Source organism: Nomascus leucogenys, chromosome 2 (genome assembly GCF_006542625.1).
Source record: "Nomascus leucogenys isolate Asia chromosome 2, Asia_NLE_v1, whole genome shotgun sequence".
In the NCBI taxonomy this organism is placed as follows: domain Eukaryota; kingdom Metazoa; phylum Chordata; class Mammalia; order Primates; family Hylobatidae; genus Nomascus; species Nomascus leucogenys.
In genome coordinates this window covers 131369536-131395430 of record NC_044382.1, presented here as the reverse complement: position 1 = coordinate 131395430, position 25895 = coordinate 131369536, and the positions used below count along the sequence as shown (strand labels likewise).

Here is a 25895-nt window from a genome sequence, read left to right as displayed (position 1 = left end):
ATTCTCGGGGAGTTTACGTCAGCTTCAACAAGTACAGTAATTACCGTATTGACGCTACTTGTTTTCAAATGTCGGAAATTTGGGGTGCCGCGTGAGCACGATTTAGGGACTTTAGAGTTTAGATTTAAGTCATTATTTTTCTGTGATTTAATTTTTTAAGCAGTGTTGACACTGGGTACCTCAACTAAACTAGGTTTTTTTGTTTTTTTAATTCCCACTAATATAACTCTCAGGTTGTGGCTGAGGCATAAAGCAGGTAATACACTACACTCACGCTCCTCAAAGGCTACGCAGCTTCAGGAAGCGTTTACGCAGTAGTGCGCCTGCGCAGCTGGTCTGACATCAAGTCGCCCGCCTCTCCCCGTCCGGCTAGCAGAGGGCGCTGTGAGGTAATGAGGGCGTCCTCCTTAGGGCTATGGAACAGAGCGTAAAAGGGCGGGCGGGAGGCGAAGCTCCCTGACAGGCGTTCTAGCCTTGGCTGCTCTGTCTCTATCACCCTTTGTCCTCCAACCTCCCCTGGGCTCTGGGCCTGCGGGCCTGGTTGCTAGGCGGAAGCTGGGCGCGGCGGCGGCAGCTGCGGCCGCCGGGGCGTTTGAAAAGCCGCTACGCAGGCGGCAAAAGGTCCTCGGGCGGCGGGCTCGTCTCTGTTTGCAGACTGGCAGGGCTGCAGCGTGGCTTTTTCCTTGAGTCGGGGCAGAGTTAGGGTCTGGGCTGGCGGCCCGGGGCAGAGGAGCCGGGCGCGCTGCAGCAGACGGCGGTGGGACCTGGCTGCGGAGCGGAGTCCGGGCATCAGGGACCTGGGGCGGGCAGTGGGGGTCCCGCCGCGGGTCCCGGATTACCCGCGACTCGCCTGGACCTCACTTCCCCCAAGCCGCCTTCGCCCCCGGACCGCGCACCGCAACCATGGTCTCCAAATCCGACCAACTGCTCATCGTCGTGTCCATCCTAGAAGGTGAGCGGCCTGAGGCTTGCTTTTGCAACTGCTGACTCCTGAGTTTTAACAGATTAGTGTGGGACCGAGGCCTTGTTAACCTTAAGAACCCTGTCGTCTGTGCTTTTGTGGTCCCCACAGACTTGTTCAAAGTTGTGCGTAGTGAGGTCTGTTAGGCAATTGATTTAAAAATCTCTCCAGGGATATGAGCGCTATTAGGGATAAGTGATATTTAGCGTGACTAGCCGTAGCCCCAGAGAATCTAGAGAAAACGATTTTCATCCAAAGCAGCACGTCGATGGCTTTTATATATGAGCTGAACGTGGTCCTGAGAAGCGCGTTCTGATCAGCGGTTCCCAATAATAGCGCTTGTAAGAGCTTTGACTTGAATACAGGCTTCCTGCGATTCCAGAAGTGTTGCGGAGGCAATTCCCTTTACACGTCTTGCTGGAGGACTCAGGGGACTATAGTTCTTAAGAGGGTATATTATACATTCCTTAAAAAGTGTGTTTTGGATGAATGACATTGGTTTATTGGGACTCATTGGGTGTCAGACACTGTGCTGGGAATGTAAGAATAAAACAGTCCTGATTCTAAAAAGCTAAGGATGTAGCAAGGAGAGTGTGTCAGCAAATAATTCATCAGGATGTGGAAGACCCGGATGAATGACCACCTCTGTCTGAGGAAACTGCGGAAGGTTCACTAGAGGAGGTGGCATTTTTTGGGGTCCTACAGATGATTAGGAATTTGTCAGGTGAAAAAAGGAAGGGCATTCCAGGCAAAGGGAAGAGCAGAGAGCACTTAAAGTATGGAAAAGCAAGACACGTTTTGCCTTGCTTAATTAAATTCATTCAGTAAATATTGCTTAAGTTCAGTGTGGTTGGAGAACAGATTTGCAAGAAAGTGGAGGGAATAGGAGATAACAGGTGAATTGAGGACACTTTAAGAATAATATGTTAAGGAGTCATCTTGAGCCAGATCAGAAGCCTGGCTGCATTTTTTACCCCATGAGAGAGTGTTTTATAAAGGCCTGGCACTGTGTGAGGGATGAGAGCGAAGGAAACATTGTAATCCTAATCTTTGAATTTTGGAACAAGAGACTGACCAGAAGCCATAAAGATTTGGAGCACTATTAACTGTTAGTTTACTTATTGTTTAAAAACATAGAACTGATATAACCTTAAAATTTGGTTAACAACAGTTTTTAGACTTAAAACTGACCATGCTATGAGGAAACAAATATCTCCTTTTCCTCCAAGGATGTAGAGGTCTGTCCACGTGGGGAGATCACAGGACACAATATATTGGGGTATATTTAAAATATGTGATATGGACTGTAAATATAGGTTTGAGGGTAGGGTGGGTGGGATGGCTGAAGTTCTTTAAATAATAAGTGAGCTTTAGATATGTGACAATAGAATTCTATGGACAACCCAGGACATAAATGCAATTCATCTGGGGAAGCTAGTTTTAGAGCAGCAGAGAATGAGGTCCTGAGAGAGGCCTGTTAGTGCTAATTGGGAGAGCTATGCGATGTGTGTTAATATTCCCAATACAGAGTTTCAAGTGAGAGCCTCAGGCTTAAAAGGTTAGCAGTCAAGGTCTTTCTGACCAGCTTGATTCCCAACCAAGTAGCTTGTGCCGGGATGAGCATGGTGGGTGGAACATTGAAAAGATCAGCAAGATGACCAGGGTAGAGGAAGGTGAATATTTAGAAATGTCATGGTAAGAAATGAGCTTGTACAACTGGAGCGAATAGGCCTCGGAGGATCTTGAAAGCCAGTTTAGAATTAATGTTCCAAGAAATAGGTTGGCAGCATATATTCCTAAATAGAATGCTTTTCTTGAGTTCAGTTTAATAGCAGTGTGCAAGGAAGAGAACCTGGAGTCAAGGATGTCAGTTAGGTTGTTTCCACAAACGTACCCAAAACTAGCATGTGGTCCTCCCTCCAAACTATTTTTCTCTCTTGTTTGTACTGTATTTCCATTCATCATAACCATGCTGTTGCCTCAAGCCAAGAACCAAGGAGTCATCCTCAGCCTGGATTCACTCTCCATTTCTAACTTCCGAATGGTCACCAAGTATAATTGATTTTATTTTCTGAATAATAATAGATTCTACATAATAAGTTTTTGAATGAGTGAGTGTACATTGTGAGTGCCTTCGTAAGGGGCCCTCATTATCCACCTAACTTATTGTAATAATCTTTTCAATAGTCTGATTCTTGAATGTTTTCTTCCTTTCCAGAAACATCTAGACTTCCTCCATTACTCCCTGGGGATAATCTTTCTGAAATGCAAATCTGATTTTCTTAAAGTCCTTCAGTGTCCTAAAGCGTCTGTATTTCTTAGAATGGCATACATGGCCCTTTGTGGTAGACCTCTTGCCTACCTTTTCAGTCTCATTTCCCCTCATGTATTCCCATCCCTTCGGCTTGGTGGAGGACTCGGGGGACTACAGTCCTTAAGAGTTACTTGCAATTTCTTGACTACACTTTTAGAAATGCCCTTTATTTAAGAGAAAAAGGTTAAGCTTTAACATGAACAAAATTTGGGCTATGTACTGGATTCTAAGGATGAAAAAGACCGTTTCTGTTCTCTCTGTATCATTGTCTGCAGCAAGGCAAGCACCTGTTTGTTCCACTTCACATCCTCTGTTCTCAAGCTTGTTGGAAGCTGTTCGTTATAATAATATGGAAAATATAGGTTCTTTGACATATATGACATTCATTTGGGGAAGCTAGGTATCTTTTGGAGCAGCAGAAAATGAGGTCCTGAGAGGGGCCTCTGTTAATGCTCATTGGGAGAGCTGTGCGATGTGTGTTAATACTCCTAATAGAGTTTCAATGAGAGCCTCAGGCTTAAACTCACAAGGTTAGCAGTCAAGGTCTTTTTAACAGCTTAATTCCTACACTTCTCCCACAAGTAGCTTGTGCCAGGGTGAGTAGCAGCAGGGATTTCTTTATTAATCAGTGGATAAAATTCCCCTCACTAAGATCCACCTTAACAGATTTATAAACAAGAGAACTAGTTTGACTCAGTGCAAGATTCTTAGTGCTTCTTTGTTGATGTTCTTTAGCTTCCTATTTTTCAGTTTTTTTTGGTTTGTTTCTCTTAACTAAACCCTCAGTCTTTTTAGAGCAAGTACTCTATTCTACTCATTTCGTACCCCACCATCTGATAAAATACCTGACTCTGAATATGTCTTCAATAAACATTGATGAAATGGGGTTTGGCAGTACAAATGAAAAGTGATGTGTAGATAGAATATTTGAATATTTCCTGATAGTCTACAATGTTGTCCTTGAGAACAGAATGAAGGAATCCATGTAGCTATTTTTCTTTAGCTAATTTGGAAAGTATTCTGTTTTTTTTTTTTTTGAGATGGAATCTTGCTGTGTTGCCCAGGCTGGACTGCAGTGCTCACTGCCACCTCTGACGCCCGGGTTCAAGCTGTTCTCCTGCCTCAGCCTCCCGAGTAGCTGGGACTACAGGCGCATGCCACCACGCCTGGCTAATTTTTGGCATTTTTAGTAGAGATGGGGTTTCACCAGGAAAGTATTCTTCAGTGAGTTAACAGAAAAATTAAGCTGCAGGCAAGTTCGTTTTTACTAATTTATTTCCCAGCTCTTCAGATGACTGTTCTCTATTAAGTACTGCTATAGTAGTATCTAAAATTCGTGTAACCACATTAAGTGTGTAATTCCAGATGTTGTTGAGATCATTGCTACTCAAAGTGTGGACCAAGGACAGCAGCATTCACATCACCTTGGATCTTGTTAGAAATGCGGAATCGTAGGCCCACCCTAAATCTACTGAGTCAAAATCTACATTTTAACAGGGTCCCTAGGTGATTCATGTGCACACTAATGTTTGAGAAGCACACATTTATAAAGTATAGCTTTCCATTTGATTCATGTTTATTATGAATTATGGAAGTGAGTGTATATGTGAGCCCGCATTAGTGAGGTAGCTTATGGAATGCATGTCAACCACACTTAACAGATCATTAGTTTTAAAAAAACACATGCTAGGCTGGGCATGGTGGCTCGTGCCTGTAATCCCAGCACTTTGGGAGGCCAAGGCGGGTAGATCACCTGAAGTCAGGAATTCTAACACGGCAAAACCCTGTCTCTACTAAAAATACAAAAATTCGCTGGGTTTGTTGGTGTGCACCTGTAATCCCAGCTACTGGGGAGGCTGAGGTAGGAGAATCGCGTGAACCTGGGAGGTGGAGGTTGCAGTGAGCCGAGATTGCACTACTGAACTCCAGCCTGAGCGACAGAGTAAGACTCCATCTCAAAAAAAAAACCAACCAAACAAAAAAACACGTGGTAAATGATCCTGTTTGATTTCTGTACACTTTTGATTAATCTATATATTCTGTTTCTCCAGGTCGGCATTTCCCCAAACGTCCAAAGCATATGCTTGTAGTGGAAGCAAAGTTTGATGGAGAACAGTTGGCTACTGATCCTGTGCACCACACTGACCAGCCAGAATTTGCTACTGAGTTAGCTTGGGAAATTGACAGGAAAGCACTTCATCAGCACAGGTGATTATCATTTTCATTTTAAAGTAGCTTCTTTATTGGTTTCTTATTTTTCAGGCTGTTTTAAATAAATACAGGTTGAGTATTTAATACTTGGGACCAGAAGTATTTCGGATTTTTGGAATATCTGCATAATCAAAGTAAGATACCTTGGGGATGGGACCCAAGTCTAAACATGAAATTTATTTGTTTTACATTATACACATAGTCAAAGTTAGTTTTATATAATATTTTAAATAAATTTGCATAAAATGAAGTTTGTTAAATGCTTGTGTGTGGAATTTTCCGTTTGTGGCATTATGTCAGCACTCAAAGTTTTAGAATTTGGAGCATTTCAAATTAGGAATGTTCAACCTATAAATTTTATATCTGTCATTACATTTAATAATTATAGTTATTGAGTGTTTTTTTAATGTGACAGGAAATTTTTAAAGTACTTTGCAACAATAACAGGTAAACATCAGAACAACACTGTGAAGTTGGTATTTTTATTTCCCCCATATTATAAATGAGGAAACTGAGGCCTGAGATGTTAAGTATTAGTAACTTGCTTTAAGTCTGTTAGCTTAGTAGAGGTAGAGCCCAGCCAATCCAGGTCCAGAGCCTAACCTTTTACACTACACTTACACTGAGCTGTTTGGGTTTTTTTTTTCCTAATGTGTGAGACAGTAGATATTCTAGAAATACCTTGATGATACCTACTCATTATTAAATATGGTTGGAATTCCTTGTAATTTCTGTTAATTTACTTATTGTATATTTACCTGGCTTGCCAAGGATATATAGAGGGGTATCCAGTGAAAAGTTGTGAAAGTAATTCTATCAAGGTTTCTTTCTAATTAATTTATATTTGATTTTAAACAAAACCACCTTATTAGTATATAAAATAGACTTAAAGTTATAGTATATATTTTTTGTGAACTCTGACTAGAAGCAGGCAACAACAATAAAAGCAATACTCTTTTTTTTTTTTTTTTTTTAATGGTCTAGACCAGAGGCAATTTATTGGTAAGGCTAGAATACCTAGAAATCAGCTCAGAGAAAAATTTGAGATAATCATGTCATAGGAAACATTCATTCTTTATTATTAAGTCAACATATATTTATCACATACTTACTATATGCTAGGCATACAGCAATGCCTCTGCCATATACAGTTGACAATGATTTACAGTTGACAATGAATGATTTACAGTTGAACAATGCAGGATAACGTTAGATGCACTGAACCCCCCCCACCAATGAAGTTAAAAACCTGCGTAAAACATTAGACTCCCCCCAAATTAAACTACTAATAGCCTACAGTTGACCGGAAGCCTTATTGAGAACATGATTAATCAATTAACACATATTTTGTGAGATAGATAAATAGATGGATAGACTGTATTTTTATAATGAAATAATCTGTAGAAAAGACAACTAAGAAAATCATAAGAGAAAATATGTTTACTATTTTTTTATTTTATTTTATTTTATTTTTTTTTATTATTATACTTTAGGTTTTAGGGTACTTGTGCACAATGTGCAGGTTTGTTACATATGTATCCATGTGCCGTGTTGGTTTGCTGCACCCATTAACTCGTCATTTAGCATTAGGTATATGTCCTAATGCTGTCCTTCCCCCTTCCCCCCAACCCACAACAGTCCCCGGAGTGTGATGTTCCGCTTCCTGTGTCCATGAGTTCTCATTGTTCAATTCCCACCTATGAGTGAGAACATGTGGTGTTTGGTTTTTTGTCCTTGTGATAGTTTACTGAGAATGATGTTTTCCAGTTTCATCCATGTCCCTACAAAGGACATGAACTCATCATTTTTTATGGCTGCATAGTATTCCATGGTGTATATGTGCTACATTTTCTTAATCCAGTCTATCGTTGTTGGACATTTGGGTTGGTTTCAAGTCTTTGCTATTGTGAATAGTGCCGCAATAAACATACGTGTGCATGTGTCTTTATAGCAGCATGATTTATAGTCCTTTTGGTATATACCCAGTAATGGGATGGCTGGGTCAAATGGTATTTCTAGTTCTAGATCCCTGAGGAATCGCCACACTGACTTCCACAATGGTTGAACTAGTTGACAGTCCCACCAACAATGTAAAAGTGTTCCTATTTCTGCACATCCTCTCCAGCACCTGTTGTTTCCTGATTTTTTAATGATGGCCATTCTAACTGGTGTGAGATGGTATCTCATTGTGGTTTTGATTTGCATGTCTCTGATGGCCAGTGATGATGAGCATTTTTTCATGTGTTTTTTGGCTGCATAAATGTCTTCTTTTGAGAAGTGTCTGTTCATGTCCTTCGCCCACTTTTTGATGGGGTTGTTTTTTTCTTGTAAATTTGTTTGAGTTCATTGTAGATTCTGGATATTAGCCCTTTGTCAGATGAGTAGGTTGCAAAAATTTTCTCCCATTGTGTAGGTTGCCTGTTCACTCTGATGGTAGTTTCTTTTGCTGTGCAGAAGCTCTTTAGTTTAATGAGATCCCATTTGTCAATTTTGGCTTTTGTTGCCATTGCTTTTGGTGTTTTAGACATGAAGTCCTTGCCCAGGCCTATGTCCTGAATGGTATTGACTAGGCTTTCTTCTAGGGTTTTCATGGTTTTAGGTCTAACATGTAAGTCTTTAATCCATCTTGAATTCAGGGATGCCCTCTCTCACCACTCCTATTCAGCATAGTGCTGGAAGTTCTGGCCAGGGCAGTCAGGCAGGAGAGGGAAATAAAGGGTATTCAGTTAGGAAAAGAGGAAGTCAAGTTGTCCCTGTTTGCAGATGACATGATTGTATATCTAGAAAACCCCATTGTCTCAGCCCAAAATCTCTTTAAGCTGATTAGCAACTTCAGCAAAGTCTCAGGATACAAAATCAATGTACAAAAATCACAAGCATTCTTGTACACCAATCACAGACAAACAGAGAGCCAAATCATGAGTGAACTCCCATTCACAATTGCTTCAAAGAGAATAAAATACCTAGGAATCCAACTTAAAAGGGATGTGAAGGACCTCTTCAAGGAGAACTACAAACCACTGCTCAATGAAATAAAAGAGGATACAAACAAATGGAAGAACATTCCATGCTCATGGGTTGGAAGAATCAATATTGTGAAAATGGCCATACTGCCCAAGGTAATTTATAGATTCAATGCCATCCCCATCAAGCTACCAATGACTTTCTTCACAGAATTGGAAAAAACTACTTTAAAGTTCATATGGAACCAAAAAAGAGCCTGCATCGCCAAGTCAATGCTAAGCCAAAAGAACAAAGCTGGAGGCATCATGCTTCCTGACTTTAAACTATACTACAAGGCTACAGTAACCAAAACAGCATGGTACTGGTACCACAACAGAGACATAGATCAATGGAACAGAACAGAGTCCTCAGAAATAATGCCGCATATCTACAACTATCTGATCTTTGACAAACCTGACAAAAACAAGCAATGGGGAAAGGATTCCCTATTTAAGAAATGGTGCTGGGAAAACTGGCTAGCCATATGTAGAAAGCTGAAACTGGATCCCTTCCTTACACCTTATATAAAATACTCTTATTTATTAAAGGATTAAAAATATATTTTCTTCTGGAAAACATGTTATCACTAATACTTGCTTGTTCTCAGTACTAAATTAAATCAAAATGGAAAGTTAAAAAAAAGGAAAGCAAGGAAAAATCGATTTGCCTCTATTGCTAGGGTAGTCCATGGATTTATTTGAAGAAGTGTTGCATTCTTACAGAATATCAATGTTGGATTTACTTTCAGTGGTGTCTGTAATGGAGTCCTACTATGAGCTGTTAGGGCTTCCATTTTGTTAGTGCCAGGTTAGTACCACTTTGATTGTTGTAGGCTGAGAAAATACAGATAAATTGAATTTATAAGTGATGATTTTGTGCTAAGTGCAGTTCTATAATAACTCCACTAGATAAAAGCATTGGCAAAATCTATTCTGCTTAAGGCATGAGCCAGTTGAGGGGTTCTGAACTAAAACAGATCCCATGCTAAACAAGCCAATATCATTCTTTTAGAACATTGTTATGTGTTATATTATTAATTTAAATTTTAATTTATTTCATATTCCTGTTTGTTTTTTAGCTACAAAAGAGCTATAAGCATGTATTTGTATTTGTAATTTTATGTATGTTATGGTATAAGAAAAATAAAATAGGTCTTGAAAATTCATGATAATTTTTTACTTTCAGAAAGTTTTACACATTACAGAAGCTTGAGAAACATTGACCTACATGATGGCTTCTTAGATGAAAGAATGTAAAATATGTTGACATGTTTTGTATAATATTTAGTTGGTGTAGAGGTTAGTAGATAAAATTAATAGTTCTTACCTGTTTATTATTTTTATTTTTATTTTTTATTTTTGAGATGGAGTCTTGCTCTGTCACTCAGGCTGGAGTGCAGTGGCGTGATCTCGGCTCACTGCAACTTCCGCCTCCCAGGTTCACGTGATTCCCCTGCCTCAGCCTCCTGAGTATCTGGGATTACAGTCACGTGGCACCACACCCAGCTGATTATTTTTTTTTATTTTAGTAGAGATGGGGTTTCACCATGTTGGTCAGGATGGTCTTGATTTCCTGACCTCGTGATCTGCCCTCCTCGGACTCCCAAAGTGCTGGGATTACAGGCATGAATGAGCCATTGCACCCGGCCTAGTTCTTGCCTGTTGAAGAGTTTTTTAGACAATATAAAATAGTTATAGTTTTATCCAACAAAATTATAAGTATCTTGATAATAGGCAATATTTTCAAGGCCAATAGAAAGTTTATTAAGCAAAAACCATTTTATTTATCACGTTTTGTTATAGGCTACAGCGTACTCCTATCAAACTCCAATGTTTTGCCTTGGATCCTATAACTTCAGCCAAGGAAACCATAGGTTACATCGTTCTGGATTTAAGAACTGCTCAAGAAACAAAGCAGGTATTGCCCTTTTGATGTTTTGCTAATGATTATGTTAGACAGTTGACTATTTTCAGTAGATAACAGATTGATGAAGAGGACATGAAATACTAGACCTGATCAATCATAGGCTTGAGCCAATATGGCAGTTCTTTTTTTTTTTTTTTTTTTTTTTTTTTTGAGACAGAGTCTCTGTTACCCAGGCTGGAGTGCAATAGCACAATCTTGGCTCACTGCAACCTCCACTTCTCAAGTTCAAGCAATTCTCCCTGCCTCAGCCTCCTGAGTAGCTGGGATTACAGGCACTCACCACCACGCCTGGCTAATTTTTGTATTTTTAGTGATGGGGTTTTGCTATGTTGGCCAGGCTGGTTTCAAACTCCTCACCTCAAGTGTTCTGCCTGCCTCAGCCTCCCAAAGTGCTGAGATTACAGGTGTGAGCCACTGCACCCAGCCAATATGGCAGTTCTTATGTTTTAGTTTATGAATTAGATTTAGAAAATCTCAACATTTTAATCATTTCCTTGACCAAGAACTGTCTTTCTCTAAAAAACATCTCTGAACTGACTTGTATCCAAGTTGCTATTACCGGAAGCTTAACATGCCTAGCCCCTGAGCTTTCCTTTTAAAGGTGGTTCATCCTCTTCTAATGTTTCCTGCTTCAGTGAATTGTCACCATTCCCCTTTCAGTTATACAAGTTAGAAATACAGAGGTCTTCCTTGCCATTTTTCCTTTTCCTTCCTCCATAACTATCTGTTCCAGTTGGGGTTTTCCCCTCCTGATCTGTCTGCTGTTCTGCTTTTCACTGCTGCCACCCCAAACTCAGCTGCTATTGTTTCATACCTTGGCTGTCATAATAGCCTCCCTGCTTCCTGCTCCTTGCATTCCTTGCATAGCAGTCAGAGCAAGTGAACTTATTGAAACACACTTGATGTTATCTAACCAGTACCTCTCTGCCGCCGTACTCCCAAGAAAAAGAACTCAGAATCATCCTGATTCCTGTGATAGCAACTTTTATTATTTAACATGGTGCTGCTTAGGGCTTTTTTTTTTTTTTTTTTTTTTTTTTTTTGAGACGGAGCCTTGCTCTGTTGCCCAGGCTGGAGTGTAGTGGCACGATCTTGGCTCACTGCAAGCTCTGACTCCCAGGTTCATGCCATTCTTCTGCCTCAGCCTCCCGAGTAGCTGGAACTACAGGTGCCCGCCACCACGCCCGGCTAATTTTTTTTTTGAATTTTTAGTAGAGACGGGGTTTCACCGTGTTAGCCAGGATGGTCTCAATCTCCTGACTTCGTGATCCGCCCGCCTTGGCTTCCCAGAGTGGTGGGATTACAGGCGTGAGCCACCGTGCCCGGCTGCTGCTTAGCGCTTTAAATATCTTCTGACCTTTTTGTATGTGACTAACTTTAGAAATCTCCCTTGCAATTTTTCTCATTGTCTTGGGTCATAATTTTCTTAAGGGGGAAAAAAAGTTAAAGAAAATAATATCTTCTCTTTTATTTAAAACTCCATTGTTGATTTGAATCTTAAATTGGGATTCTGTGAAGAAAAATTTATCTCTTACTAACATTTTTGCTGCTGATAGAAATGGTATTTGCATATGATCAGTCAGCCTAGCCCAAGGTTGGAATAATTTAAAAGAAACTGAAATTTAAAAATGCTTTAAAAGAGGACTTGTTTTGCCCCCATCCTTGGTACTCATTGCCTCTCTGCCCCTAGATCTTATCCTGAAAAGGTTTTTCCTTCTTTGGTTTTAGACCCTGGGCTTTGATTGGGCTCTCAATGTTTCTCTTAACCACCTTCTCTCATGTAACGTGCAAGTGTCTAGAAGACACTTCTGCAGTCAGTTTAGTTGCAGAGAAGGTAAATCCTCTTAGGAGGGTATCTGAGGGATGAGGTCATGCCTCTAAATACTCTTGGCATTCCTTGTCCCCTTCTTTAGGACAGTTTGTCAACATATTTGTAATCAAAGTTAGGGAGAAATGGCTCAGTCATTTAAACTAAATGCTGTATTGCTTATTCTCTCCTGTTTGTCAGCATAAATATTTGTAATTGGATGGTATAATATTTGAAGTTCAAAATAAATTGATTCTCTGTAAATAAATATAAACAGAAAAAAATCCAGGTTTATTTTTCTGAGTTATATAACAGAAAAAGTCATCAGTTCTATGAGTAGCTGGAAATCTTTCAGGCTTATATTCAAAATTGTAACATATTTGTTATAAGAAATACATCAACAAACTGTATTATGCATTTTTATCTTTAAAAAATTAGGTTGTTGATTTTTATTTAAACCTATGGCCTACTTAATTCTATTTTACTTATCAAACATGACTTGAATATAAAATAGCAATATAGGCACCATTTATTATGTCTTTATATAACAAAGACAATATAAGCACCATCTACTATATCTTTATATAACAAATTATCAGAGTAAAAAATGCTGTTTCCAGGTATTGAAATGGTATTCCCACTGATCAGTGGTTCCTGCACTAATAATATATGTAGGCATGATATTTTTCAGGCTGTCTTGAGTACTAGAATTTCTGAGGTTGGTCTAGTGGGGATATTCAAATAATTTAGGATGCTTCATTCTATAAGAAGGCTTTTGTTTCAATATCAATCAAGTACCTGGTTCATAATCCACCACTCTTCCATTAGACCTTGACTTTAGTATTTTGTTAATGCTTTTTATTAACACTAGTAAGATTTTCTTTTTTCTTTTTCTTATTTGTTTATTATTATTATTATTATTATTTTTTTTTTTTGAGACAGGGCCTCACTCCTGTTGCTCAGGCTGGAGTGCAGTGGTGCGATCATGGCTCATTGCAGCTTTGATTTATTGGGCTCAAGCAATCCTCCCATCTCAGCCTCCCAGGCAGCTGGGATTACAGGCATGCACCACCATGCCTAGCTAATTTTTCGTATTTTTAGTAGAGACGGACGGGGTTTCACCATGTTGCCCAGGCTAGTCTTGAACTCCTGGACTCAAGTGATCTGCCCACCTTGGCCTTCCAAAGTGTTGGAATTACAGGCATGAGCCATCCGTCCAAGATTTTCCTTTGCTTATTGATATAAGCAGAACGAAGCAGGTCTGTGGCAGAAAGAAAAGGTATAATTTAAAAACGTGAGAAGATGGAGGTTAGGGAATTAGAAAACTAGTAGTTTTTTTGTTGTTTAAGGGATGAAGTGAGATTGGGGGTATAAGGTGAAAGGTAGAAAGAAATATATTATGCTTTCCTCCTTTTAATATTTTGCCTCTTGAAGCATAGGGAAGACAAGCAAAGAAAACAATTTTAATTTCTACGTTGTTTTTCTAGAGGGAAATTCAGTTGATGGCTTCCTAAGCAGGATTAATTTGTTTTGAGAAAAATGTGAAAAAAAAATTGTTTATAGAGGATAAAGTACTGAAAAGCTACAATAAATTTATTTAGAACTGTATAGCATTTCCCAATATGTTTTTTCCCTTATTAACTATTAGGTGTTTTGTTATTTTATTATTCTTTAGGCACCAAAATGGTACCAGTTGCTGAGTAATAAGTACACCAAATTCAAGTCTGAGATACAGATAAGTATTGCTTTGGAAACGGATACAAAGGCACCAGTGGATAGCTTTAAAGCAAAGGGGGCTCCCCCTCGCAATGGAAAAGGTTTGTGCATCATCTCTAAAAACATTCTCTGAGAAGTTCCATCTTTGGACTAGAGCTTTAGGAAGGGGGAGTGTTATAGGGAGATATATGCAGGGTGTAAACTGTTCATCAGACAAATATTGTGACATTGTTACACATGCAGCACTTGTTGCTGTAGCTCTTGTTTGCAAATCTTAGAAATAGGAAAATTTTTTCTTTATTTGGTATGTAATAGAACAGAGCACAATTTTGTATAGTTTTAAAAATTTGCTACTTAGGACAATTTTCTTCCTAGGATGAGTACAGGAAAGCCCAAAATGGTCATGCTGTTCTCTGTTTATTAACTATAGGTTAACAAAACCTTTATATTTTTAATTTTTTAATTAATAAACTTTATTTTTTAGAGCAGTTTTAGTTTCACAGTAAAATTGAGCAGAGAGAAATGAGAGTTCTCCTATATACTCCCCGTCCCCACGTACTTGCAGCCTCTCTTGCTATCAACATGCCACACCAGAGTGGTGATACTACAATGCATGAACATATCATATCGTTCATATCAGTGTCACCCAAGGTCCATAGTTTACATTAGGTTTCTCTCTTGGTGTTGGACATTCTGTGGGTTTTGACAAATGTAAATGACTTGTAGTATCCACTATTGTAATATCAAACAGAGTAGTTTCACCACCCTAAAAGTCATCTGTGCTCCACCTATTCATTCCTCCCTCCTCCCATCCCCTTGACAACTATTGATCTTTTTTAATGTCTCCATAGTTTTGCCTTTTCCTGAATGTCATATAGTTGGAATAATATAGTATGTAGCCTTTTCCAGATTGGTTTCTTTCCCTTAGTTGTAAGTGCATGTAAGTTACTTCATGTCTTTGCATGGCTTGATAGCTCATTTCTTTTGAGTGCTTATAGTCAATTGTCTGGATGTATCACAGTTTATTTTTTCACGCAGCTCCTAAGGGACATCTTGGTCACTTCTAACTTTTGGCAATTATAAATAAAGCTACTGTAAAACTGCTGTAAACATCTGTGTGCAGGTTCTTATGTGCACAGAAGTTTTCAGTTCATTTGGGTAAATATCGAGGATTGCAGTTGTTGGATCATGTGGTAAAAGTGTGTATAGGTCTGTAAGAAATATCCACACTACCTTCCAAAGTGGCTGTGCTATTTGGCATTCCCACCAGCAATGAATGAGAATTTCTGTTGCTCCATATTCTTACCAGAATTTGGTGGTGTTAATGTTTTGAATTGTGGCCATTCTACTAGATATATCATAGTATCTCATTGTTGTTTTAATTTGCAATTCCTCAATGACATAAGATATTGAGCATGTTTGCATATGCTTACCTACCATGTGTATATCTTCTTTGAGGTGTCTGCTCAGGTCTTTGGCCCATTTTTAAATTGGGTTGTTCATTTTCTTGTTGAATTTTAAGAGTTCTTTGTATATTTTGGATAATAGTTCTTTATCAGATATGTATTTTACAAATATGTTTTCCCAGTATGTGGCTTATCTTCTCATTCTCTTGACATTGTCTTTCCCAGAGCAGAAGTTTTAAATTTTAATGAAGTCCAACTTATGAGTTGTTGCATTCATGGATTGTGCCTTTGTAGTTGTATCTGAAAAATTGTTGCCACCACCCAAGGCCATCTAGGTTTCACCTTTGTTATCTTCTAGGACTTTTATAGTTTCGCACTTTACATTTAGGTCTGTAATCCATTCTGAGTTAATTTTTGAAAAGGTTGAAAGGTCTGTGTCTAGACTCACTTTTTGCATGTAGATGTCCAGTTGCTCCAGCACCATTTGTTGAAAAGACTTTCTTTGCTCCATTGCGTTGCCTTTGCTCCTTTGTCAAAGATCAGTTGACTTGACTTATGAGAGTCTATTTCTGGTCTCTTTATTATGTTCCATTGATCTGTTTGTCTGTTTGTCAGTGCAACACCGTCTTGATTACTGTAGCTTCAAGTAAGACTTGAAGTCAGTGTCAGTCCTCTGACTCTATTCTTTTTCTTCAATATTGAATTCTGGTTCTTTTGCTTCTCCATATAAACTTAAGAATTAATTGGTCAGTATCTACAAAATAATTTGCTAGGATTTTTATTGGGATTGTATTGAATCTGTAGATCAAGTTGGGAAGAACTGACATCTTGACAATATTGAGTCTTCCTATCTGTGAACATGCACTATCTCCATTTATTTAGTTTTATGATTTCTTTTATCAGAGTTTTATAGTTTTCTTCATATAGATCTTACATATTTTGTTAGATTTATATCCGAGTTCTTTATTTTTGGGGGTGTTCATGTAAATTTTATTTGTTCATTGCGGGCATATAAGAAAGCTGTTGACTTGTGTATTAATTTTGTATCTTGTATAATCACTTGTGTGTGTGTGTGTGTGGTTTTTTTTTTTGCTTGTTTTGTTTTTTTGAGACAGGATCTCACTCTGTCACCCAGGCTGGAGTGCAATGGTGTGATCTTGGCTTACCGCAGCCCCGTCTCCCGGGTTCAAGAGATTCTCCTTCCTCAGCCTCCTGAGTAGCTGGGACTACAGGTGTATGCCACCATGTCTGGCTAATTTTTGTATTTTAGTAGAGAGAGGGTTTCACTACATTGGCCAGGCTGGTCTCAAACTACTGACCTCAGGTGATCCGCCTGCCTCGGCCTCCCAAAGTGCTGGGATTACAGGCATGAGCCACCACACCTGGCCTTTTTTTAAATTCTTTTTGTTATTGTTGTTGATTCTTTCTACAGATTTTTTATGTAATCATGTCCTCTGTGAACAAAGACAGTTATATTTCTTCTTTCCTAATCTGTATACTTTTTATTTCCTTTTCTTTTCCATTAGTAAGGCTCTAAGTATGATGTTGAAAAGGACTGGTGAGAGGGGACATCCTTGTCTTGTACCTGATCTTGAATGCTTCAGGTTTTTCATTATTAAGTATAATGCTAGCTGTAGGTTTTTAAATATTCTTTATTAAGTTGAGGAAGTTTCCTTCTAATTCTGGTTTATTGAGAGTTTTTATCATTAATAGATAATGGATTTTGTCAAATACTTTTTCTGCATCTGTTGATAAGACTATGTGATTTTCTTTTTCTTCATTAGGCTGTTGATGTTATGGATTACATTAATTGATTTTTGAATGTTGAACCAGCCTTGCATACCTGGGATAAATCCCACTTGATCATGGTGTATAATTATTTTTCTTTCTAAAAACTTTTTGTAGAGATGGAATCTCCCTATGTTGCCAAGACTGGTCTCGAACTCCTGGGCTCAACCCCAGCCTCCCAAAGTGCTGGAATTACAGGTGTGAGCCACCATGCCCGGCCTATAATTCTTTTTATACACTGATGGATTTGATTCGCTAATATTTTGTTGAACATTTTTGCATTTGTGTTCATGAGAGATATTGGTCTGTATTTTTCGTTTGTTTTCTTTTCTTTATTGTAATGTCTTTGATTTTGGTATTAGGATGATGCTGGCCTCATAGAATGAGTTAGGAAGTTTTCTCTATGTTTCTATCTTCTGAAAGAGATTATACAGAATTGGTATAATTTCTTCCTTAAATGTTTGGTGGAATTCACCAGTGATCTCTAGACCTGGTGCTTTCTGTTTGGGAAGGTTATTGATTATTGACTCAATTTCTTTAATAGATATAGGCCTATTCAGATTACCTGTTTACTCTTGTATGAGTTTTGGCATATTGTGTCTTTCAACGAATTGGTCTATTTCATCTAGATTATCAAATTTGTGGGCCTAGACATCTTCATAGTATTCCTTTATTATTATTTTAATACCCATAGGCTCTGTAGTGATCCCATCTTTCATTTCTGATATTGGTAATTTGTATCCTTTCTTTTTTTTTTTTTTTCTTATTGAGCCTGGATAGAGGGTTATTGATTTTATCTTTTCAGAGAACCAGCTTTTGATTTTGTTAATTTTTCTCTATTGATTTCCTGTCTTCAGTTCCATTGATTTGCTCTAATTTTTATTATTATCTTCTGCTTACTTGGACCTAATTTGCTCTTCTTTTTCTGGTTTCCTAAGGTGGAAGCTTAGATGTTTGATTTTAGATCTTCTCTTCTAACAAACATATGCATTTAATGCTATAAATCTTCCTCTAAGCACTGCTTTCATTGCATGTCACAATTTCTGTGCCCAGCAAAATTATCCTTCAAAAGTGAAGGAGAAATAAAAACTCTCAGACAAATAAAAATTGCATCTCACAATCTTTGTTGTGTTTTCATTTCCATTTTCATTTAGTTCAAGATATTTTAAATTTCTCTTGAGATTTTTTTTTTAACGCATGTGTTATTTAGAAGTATATTGCTTAATCTCCAAGTATTTTGGGATTTTTCCGGCTATCTCTGTTACTGATTTCTAGTTTATGTAGCCTGACAGCAGACACAGTTCTGTTCTTAAACTTGTTAAGGTGTGTTTTATGGCCGAGAATTGCTCTGTCTTGGTAAACTGTCTATGTAAGCTTGAGAAGAATGTGTATTCGGCTGCTGTTGTTTGAAGTGGTCTATAGATATCCATTGCATCCGGTTGACTGATAATGTTGAGTTCGATTATGTCAATGATTTTCTGCCTGCTGGATCTGTCCATTTTTGATAGTGTGTGTTAAAGTCTCCAAGTTGGATTCAACTATTTCTCCTTGCAGTTCTCTTAGTTTTTGCTGCATGTATTTTGATAACTCTGTTAGGTGCATTCACATTAGAAATTATTTTGTCTTTTTGCAGAATTGACTGCTTTATCATCATGTAATATTCCTCCTTTCCCTGTTAACTTTATTTGGTCTGAAGTCTGTTCTGTCTGAAATTAATATAACTACACCTTTTTCTTTTGATTAGTACAGCTTTTAATCTATATTTGTTTTTATATTTAAAGTGGGTTTCTTGTAGATAACATATAGTTGGATCTTGTTTTTTTGATCCACTCTGACAATCTGTTTTTTAACTGGTGCATTTAAACTATTGATGTTCAAGGTGATTATTAATATAGTTGCGTGAATAACCTTATTTGTTAGTGTTTTATATTTGTTTCTCTTTCTTATTCCTGTTTTTGTCTGTTACTCTTTTCCCACATTTGTGGTTTTAATTTAATTTAATTTTCTCTTTCTTGCATATCAGTTATACTTTTTTGTTTTTGTTTTTTTTGTGGTTGCCCTAGAGTTTGCACTATACATTTACAAATTTCAAATAACAGTATACTGCTTTTACTTTGAAGGTCCAGCTTCAAATAACACTACACTGCTTCACAGGTTGTTTTAGGTGTTTTAAAATAAAATATTACTAATCCCTCCTTCTTGTCCCTTGTATCATTGCTTTCATTTCAGTTATACATCAGCATACACACTCACATGAGTGCACACACACACATAATAATTGAAGAACCTTAATCTGTTAGATCAATTAAGAATAAAAAATAAAAGTTTTTATTTTACTTTCATTTATTCTCTGATGTTGTTCATTTCATTGTGTAGATCTGAGCTTCTTACCCATGCCATTTTTCTTGTCTGTGAAGAACTTTTTAATATTTCTTGCACGCAGGTCTACTGGCAACAAATGCCCTCAATTTTTATTTGTCTGAGAGTTTTTATTTCTCCTTTACTTTTGAAGGATAATTTCACTGGGCACAGAATTCTAGGTTGGTGGTTTTTTTTTTTTTTTTTTTTTTTCTCAACATTGTAAATACTTCACTCTACCCTTTTTGCTTGCATGGCTTCTGAGAAATTGGATGTAATTCTTATCTTTGGTCCGTTAGAGGTAAGATTTTTTTCCCATTTGGCTTCTTTCAATATTTTTTCTTTAGCTTTGATTTTCTGATATTTTAATATGGGATGCCTAGCAGCAAGTTTTTTTTTTTTTTTTTTTTTTTTGGCATTTATCCTGCTCAGTGTTCTCTGAGCTTCCTGAATCTGTGGTTTAGTGTGTGACATTAATTGGGGGAAATTCTCAGTAATTATTGCTTCAAATATTTCTTCTGTTCCTTTCTCTCTTTTTGCTTCTGATATTCCCAGTCTGTGTTTATTACACCATTTTTAGTTATCTCACAGTTCTGAGATGTTCTGTTCTGTTCTGTTCTGTTCTGTTCTGTGGGTTTTTTCCCCCCAGTCTTTTTTCTCTTGATGTTCCAGTTTTGAAAATTCCTGTTGTCATATTAAGCTCAGAGCTTCTTTCCTCAGCCTGTGTCCCACCTACTAATGAACCAATTCTCATAGCCATTCATTTCTGTTTCAGTATTTTTTGTCCCTAGCATTCCTTTTTTATTCTTTCTTACACTTTACCATCTTTCTGCTCCCATTATCTCTCTGTTCTTGTATGCTATTTTTTTCGTTAAAGCCTTAGAAGGCATATTAATCATAGTTAAAAATTTTTTCTGTTTTGATAATTCCAACATTCCTGCCATATCTGACTTTAGTTTGATGCTTGTTTAGTCTCTTCAAACTGTGTTTTTACTTTTTCCTTTTAGTATGCCTTGCAATTTTTTGTTGCAAGCTGGACATGATGGGGCAAAAGGAACTGCTGTAAATAGGCCTTAGTAATGTAGTGGTCAGGAGTTGGGAAGGGGAAGCATTCTATAGCCTTATGGTTAGGTCTCAGTCTTTTACTGAGCCTGTGCCCTTTGGGTCTGAACTTCACCATTGCTTCTCAGTTTTTTCTCCCCTTAGATGGGGCAGAGTGTCTGGAGGGGCTGGCGTTGTGTATTCCCTTCCCTTGCATGGAAGACCAGAGGCAGCTGGAATTGGGTATTTCTCTTCTCCCTGGTCAGTTAGGCTCTGCTAGAACCTCAACAGGTTAGGCTCTGGCAAATAGTTTCTCCGAGGGCAGGCCTTGTTAACAAGAACAGAATTGTCTGGCATGTTTCAGAATGGTTTCTTTTCTCTTCCCTATGCCAGGAGAATGAGGGGACTTTTCTCTGATACTCACTGTGAGGACCTGGTAGAGCTCCTGGAGGTAAAAGTCCCAAAAGTGTGGGGCTCCCTTGTGACTGGGTCCCCCTGGAGTTTTTATGTCTCAGGCTGGTTCACACCAAGCTACTAGCAATTCATCCCAGCTCAGGTTTTCCTACTCCCTGCATTGGCTCTTTCTGTTCCAAAATTGTGATTCTCTGTAGCTCCCTGTCTGTTTCCTTAGTTTTGGGGAGCAGCAGTTTTCCTGAGACCTCACTTCTCTGACAGATCTATGGGGAGTTGTTAATTTTTAGTTCATTCAGCTTTTTATTTGCTATTAGGGCTTTTTTTTAAATATATTTTTTATTTTTTATTTTTATTATTATTATACTTTAAGTTTTAGGGTACATGTGCACAACGTGCAGGTTTCTGACATATGTATACATGTGCCATGTTGGTGTGCTGCACCCATTAACTCGTCATTTAGCATTAGATATATCTCATAATGCTGTCCCTCCCCCCACCCCCCACCGCACAACAGTCCCCGGTGTGTGATGTTCCCCTTCCTGTGTCCATGTGTTCTTATTGTTCAATTCCCACCTATGAGTGAGAACATGCAGTGTTTGGTTTTTTGTCCTTGCGATAGTTTGCTGAGAATGATGGTTTCCAGCTTCATCCATGTCCCTACAAAGGACATGAACTCATCATTTTTTATGGCTGCATAGTATTCCATGGTGTATATGTGCCACATTTTCTTAATCCAGTCTATCATTGTTGGACATTTGGGTTGGTTCCAAGTCTTTGCTATGGTGAATAGTGCCGCAATAAACATACGTGTGCATGTGTCTTTATAGAAGCATGATTTATAATCCTTTGGGTATATACCCAGTAATGGGATGGCTGGGTCAAATGGCATTTCTAGTTCTAGATCCCTGAGGAATCGCCACACTGTCTTCCACAATGGTTGAACTAGTTGACAGTCCCACCAGCAGTGTAAAAGTGTTCCTATTTCTCCACATCCTCTCCAGCAGCTGTTGTTTCCTGACTTTTTAATGATTGCCATTCTAACTGGTGTGAGATGGTATCTCATTGTGGTTTTGATTTGCATTTCTCTGATGGCCAGTGATGATGAACATTTTTTCATGTGTTTTTTGGCTGCATAAATGTCTTCTTTTGAGAAGTGTCTGTTCATATCCTTCGCCCACTTTTTGATGGGGTTGTTTGTTTTTTTCTTGTAAATTTGTTTGAGTTCATTGTAGATTCTGGATATTAGCCCTTTGTCAGATGAGTAGTTTGCAGAAATTTTCTCCCATTGTGTAGGTTGCCTGTTCACTCTGATGGTAGTTTCTTTTGCTGTGCAGAAGCTCTTTAGTTTAGTTAGATCCCATTTGTCAATTTTGGCTTTTGTTGCCATTGCTTTTGGTGTTTTAGACATGAAGTCCTTGCCCATGCCTATGTCCTGAATGGTATTGCCTAGGTTTTCTTCTAGGGTTTTTATGGTTTTAGGTCTAACATGTAAGTCTTTAATCCATCTTGAATTAATTTTTGTATAAGGTGTAAGGAAGGGATCCAGTTTTAGCTTTCTACATATGGCTAGCCAGTTTTACCAGCACCATTTATTAAGTAGGGAATCCTTTCCCCATTGCTTGTTTTTGTCAGGTTTGTCAAAGATCAGATAGTTGTAGATATGTGGCATTATTTCTGAGGGCTCTGTTCTGTTCCGTTGGTCTATATCTCTGTTTTGGTACCAGTACCATGCTGTTTTGGTTACTGTAGCCTTGTAGTATAGTTTGAAGTCAGGTAGGGTGATGCCTCCAGCTTTGTTCTTTTGGCTTAGGATTGACTTGGCGATGCGGGCTCTTTTTTGGTTCCATATGAACTTTCAAGTAGTTTTTTCCAATTCTGTGAAGAAAGTCATTGGTAGCTTGATGGGGATGGCATTGAATCTATAAATTACCTTGGGCAGTATGGCCATTTTCACGATATTGATTCTTCCTACCCATGAGGATGGAATGTTCTTCCATTTGTTTGTATCCCCTTTTATTTCATTGAGCAGTGGTTTGTAGTTCTCCTTGAAGAGGTCCTTCACATCCCTTTTAAGTTGGATTCCTAGGTATTTTATTCTCTTTGAAGCAACTGTGAATGGGACTTCACTCATGATTTGGCTGTTTGTCTGTTATTGGTGTATAAGAATGCTTGTGATTTTTGTACATTGATTTTGTATCCTGAGACTTTGCTGAAGTTGCTTATCAGCTTAAGGAGATTTTGGGCTGAGACAATGGGGATTTCTAGATATACAATCATGTCATCTGCAAACAGGGACAATTTGACTTCCTCTTTTCCTAATTGAATGCCCTTTATTTCCTTCTCCTGCCTGATTGCCCTGGCCAGAACTTCCAACACTATGTTGAATAGGAGTGGTGAGAGAGGGCATCCCTGTCTTGTGCCAGTTTTCCAAGGGAATGCTTCCAGTTTTTGCCCATTCAGTATGATATTGGCTGTGGGTTTGTCATAGATAGCTCTTATTATTTTGAGATATGTCCCATCAATACCTAATTTATTGAGAGTTTTTAGCATGAAGTGCTGTTGAATTTTGTCAAAGGCCTTTTCTGCATCTATTGAGATAATCATGTGATTTTTGTCTTTGGTTCTGTTTATATGCTGGATTACATTTATTGATTTGCATATGTTGAAGCAGGCTTCATCCCTGGGATGCAAGGCATCAAGGATGTTGGTCTAAAATTCTGTTTTTTTGTTGTGTCTCTGCCAGGCTTTGGTATGAGGATGATGCTGGCCTCATAAAATGAGTTAGGGGGGATTCCTTCTTTTTCTATTGATTGGAATAGTTTCAGAAGGAATGGTACCATCTCCTCCTTGTACCTCTGGTAGAATTCGGCTGTGAATCCATCTGGTCCTGGACTTTTTTTGGTTGGTAAGCTATTAATTATTGCCTCAATTTCAGAGCCTGTTATTGGTCTATTCAGAGATTCAACTCTTTCCTGGTTTAGTCTTGGGAGAGTGTATGTGTTGAGGAATTTATCCATTTCTTCTAGATTTTCTAGTTTATTTGCACAGAGGTGTTTATAGTATTCTCTGATGGTAGTTTGTATTTCTGTGGGATTGGTGGTGATATCCCCTTTGTCATTTTTTATTGCTTCTATTTGATTCTTCTCTCTTTTCTTCTTTATTAATCTTGATAGCCGTCTATCAGTTTTGTTGATCTTTTCAAAAAACCAGCTTCTGGATTCATTGATTTTTTGAAGGGTTTTTTGTGTCTCTATTTCCTTCAGTTCTGCTCTGATCTTAGTTATTTATTTCCTTCTGCTAGCTTTTGAATGTGTTTGCTCTTGCTTCTCTAGTTCTTTTAATTGTGATGTTAGGGTGTCAATTTTAGATCTTTCCTGCTTTCTCTTGTGGGCATTTAGTGCTATAAATTTCCCTCTACACAATGCTTCGAATGTGACCCAGAAATTCTGGTATGTTGTGTCTTTGTTCTGGTTGGTTTCAAAGAACATCTTTATTTCTACCTTCATTTCGTTATATCCCCAGTAGTCATTCAGGAGCAGGTTGTTCAGTTTCCATGTAGTTGAGCGATTTTGAGTGAGTTTCTTAATCCTGAGTTCTAGTTTGATTGCACTGTGGTCTGAGAGACAGTTTGTTATAATTTCTATTCTTTTACATTTGCTGGGGAGTGCTTTACTTCCAAGTATCTGGTCAATTTTGGAATAGGTGTGGTATGGTGCTGAAAAGAATGTATATTGTGTTGATTTGGGGTGGAGAGTTCTGTAGATGTCTATTAGGTCCACTTGGTGCAGAGCTGAGTTCAATTCCTGGATATCCTTGTTAACTTTATGTCTCGTTGATCTATCTAATGTTGACAGTGGGGTGCTAAAGTCTCCCATTATTATTGTGTGGGAGTCTAAGTCTCTTTGTAGGTCACTAAGGACCTGCTTTATGAATCTGGGTGCTCTTGTATTGGATGCATATATATTTAGGATAGTTAGTTCTTGTTGAGTTGATCCCTTTAGCATTATATAATGGCCTTCTTTGTCTCTTTTGATCTTTGTTGGTTTAAAGTCTGTTTTATCTGAGACTAGGATTGCAACTCCTGCCTTTTTTTTTTTTGTTTTCCATTTGCTTGGTAGGTCTTCCTCCATCCCTTTATTTTGAGCCTATGTGTGTCCTCTGCACGTGAGATGGGTTTCCTGAATACAGCACACTGATGGGTCTTGACTCTTTATCCAGTTTGCCAGTCTGTGCCTTTTAATTGGAGCATTTAGCCTGTTTACATTTAAGGTTACTATTGTTATGTGTGAATTTGATGCTGTCATTATGATGTTAGCTGGTAATTTTGCCTGTTAGTTGATGCAGTTTCTTCCTAGCCTTGATGGTCTTTACAATTTGGTATGTTTTTGCAATGGCTGGTACCAGTTTTTCCTTTCCATGTTTAGTGCTTCCTTCAGGAGCTCTTGTAGGGCAGGCCTGGTGGTGACAAAATCTTTCAGCATTTGCTTGTCTGTAAAGTATTTTATTTCTCCTTTACTTATGAAGCTTAGTTTGGCTGGATATGAAATTCTGGGTGAAAATTTTTTTCTTTAAGAATGTTGAATATTGGCCCCCACTCTCTTCTGGCTTGTAGTGTTTCTGCCGAGAGATCAGCTGTTAGTCTAATGGGCTTCCCTTGGTGGGTAACCTGACCTTTCTCTGTGGCTGCCCTTAACATTTTTCCTCCATTTCAACATTGGTGAATCTGACAATTATGTGTCTTGGAGTTGCTCTTCTCGAGGAGTATCTCTGTGGCGTTCTCTGTATTTCCTGAATGTGAATGTTGGCCTGCCTTGCTAGATTGGGGAAGTTCTCCTAGATAATATCCTGAAGAGTGTTTTACAACTTGGTTCCATTCTCCCCATCGCTTTCAGGTACACCAATTAGACATAGATTTGGTCTTTTCACATAGTCCCATATTTCTTGGAGGCT

At 38.3% G+C, this 25895-nt stretch overlaps 1 protein-coding gene across 1 annotated transcript in view; it reads left to right on the top strand.

Moving 5' to 3' along the window:
• The first annotated feature begins 529 nt into the window (after positions 1–529).
• The window catches only part of CEP120 (centrosomal protein 120), an 84510-nt gene continuing 59144 nt past the window's right edge, over positions 530–25895 (top strand). The window contains exons 1-4 of the mRNA XM_030818338.1: positions 530–952; positions 5327–5483; positions 10292–10406; positions 13898–14039. Coding sequence (XP_030674198.1) covers positions 904–952; positions 5327–5483; positions 10292–10406; positions 13898–14039 — 463 coding nt within the window. The 5' untranslated portion in view covers positions 530–903. The remainder of the gene's footprint in view (positions 953–5326; positions 5484–10291; positions 10407–13897; positions 14040–25895) is intronic.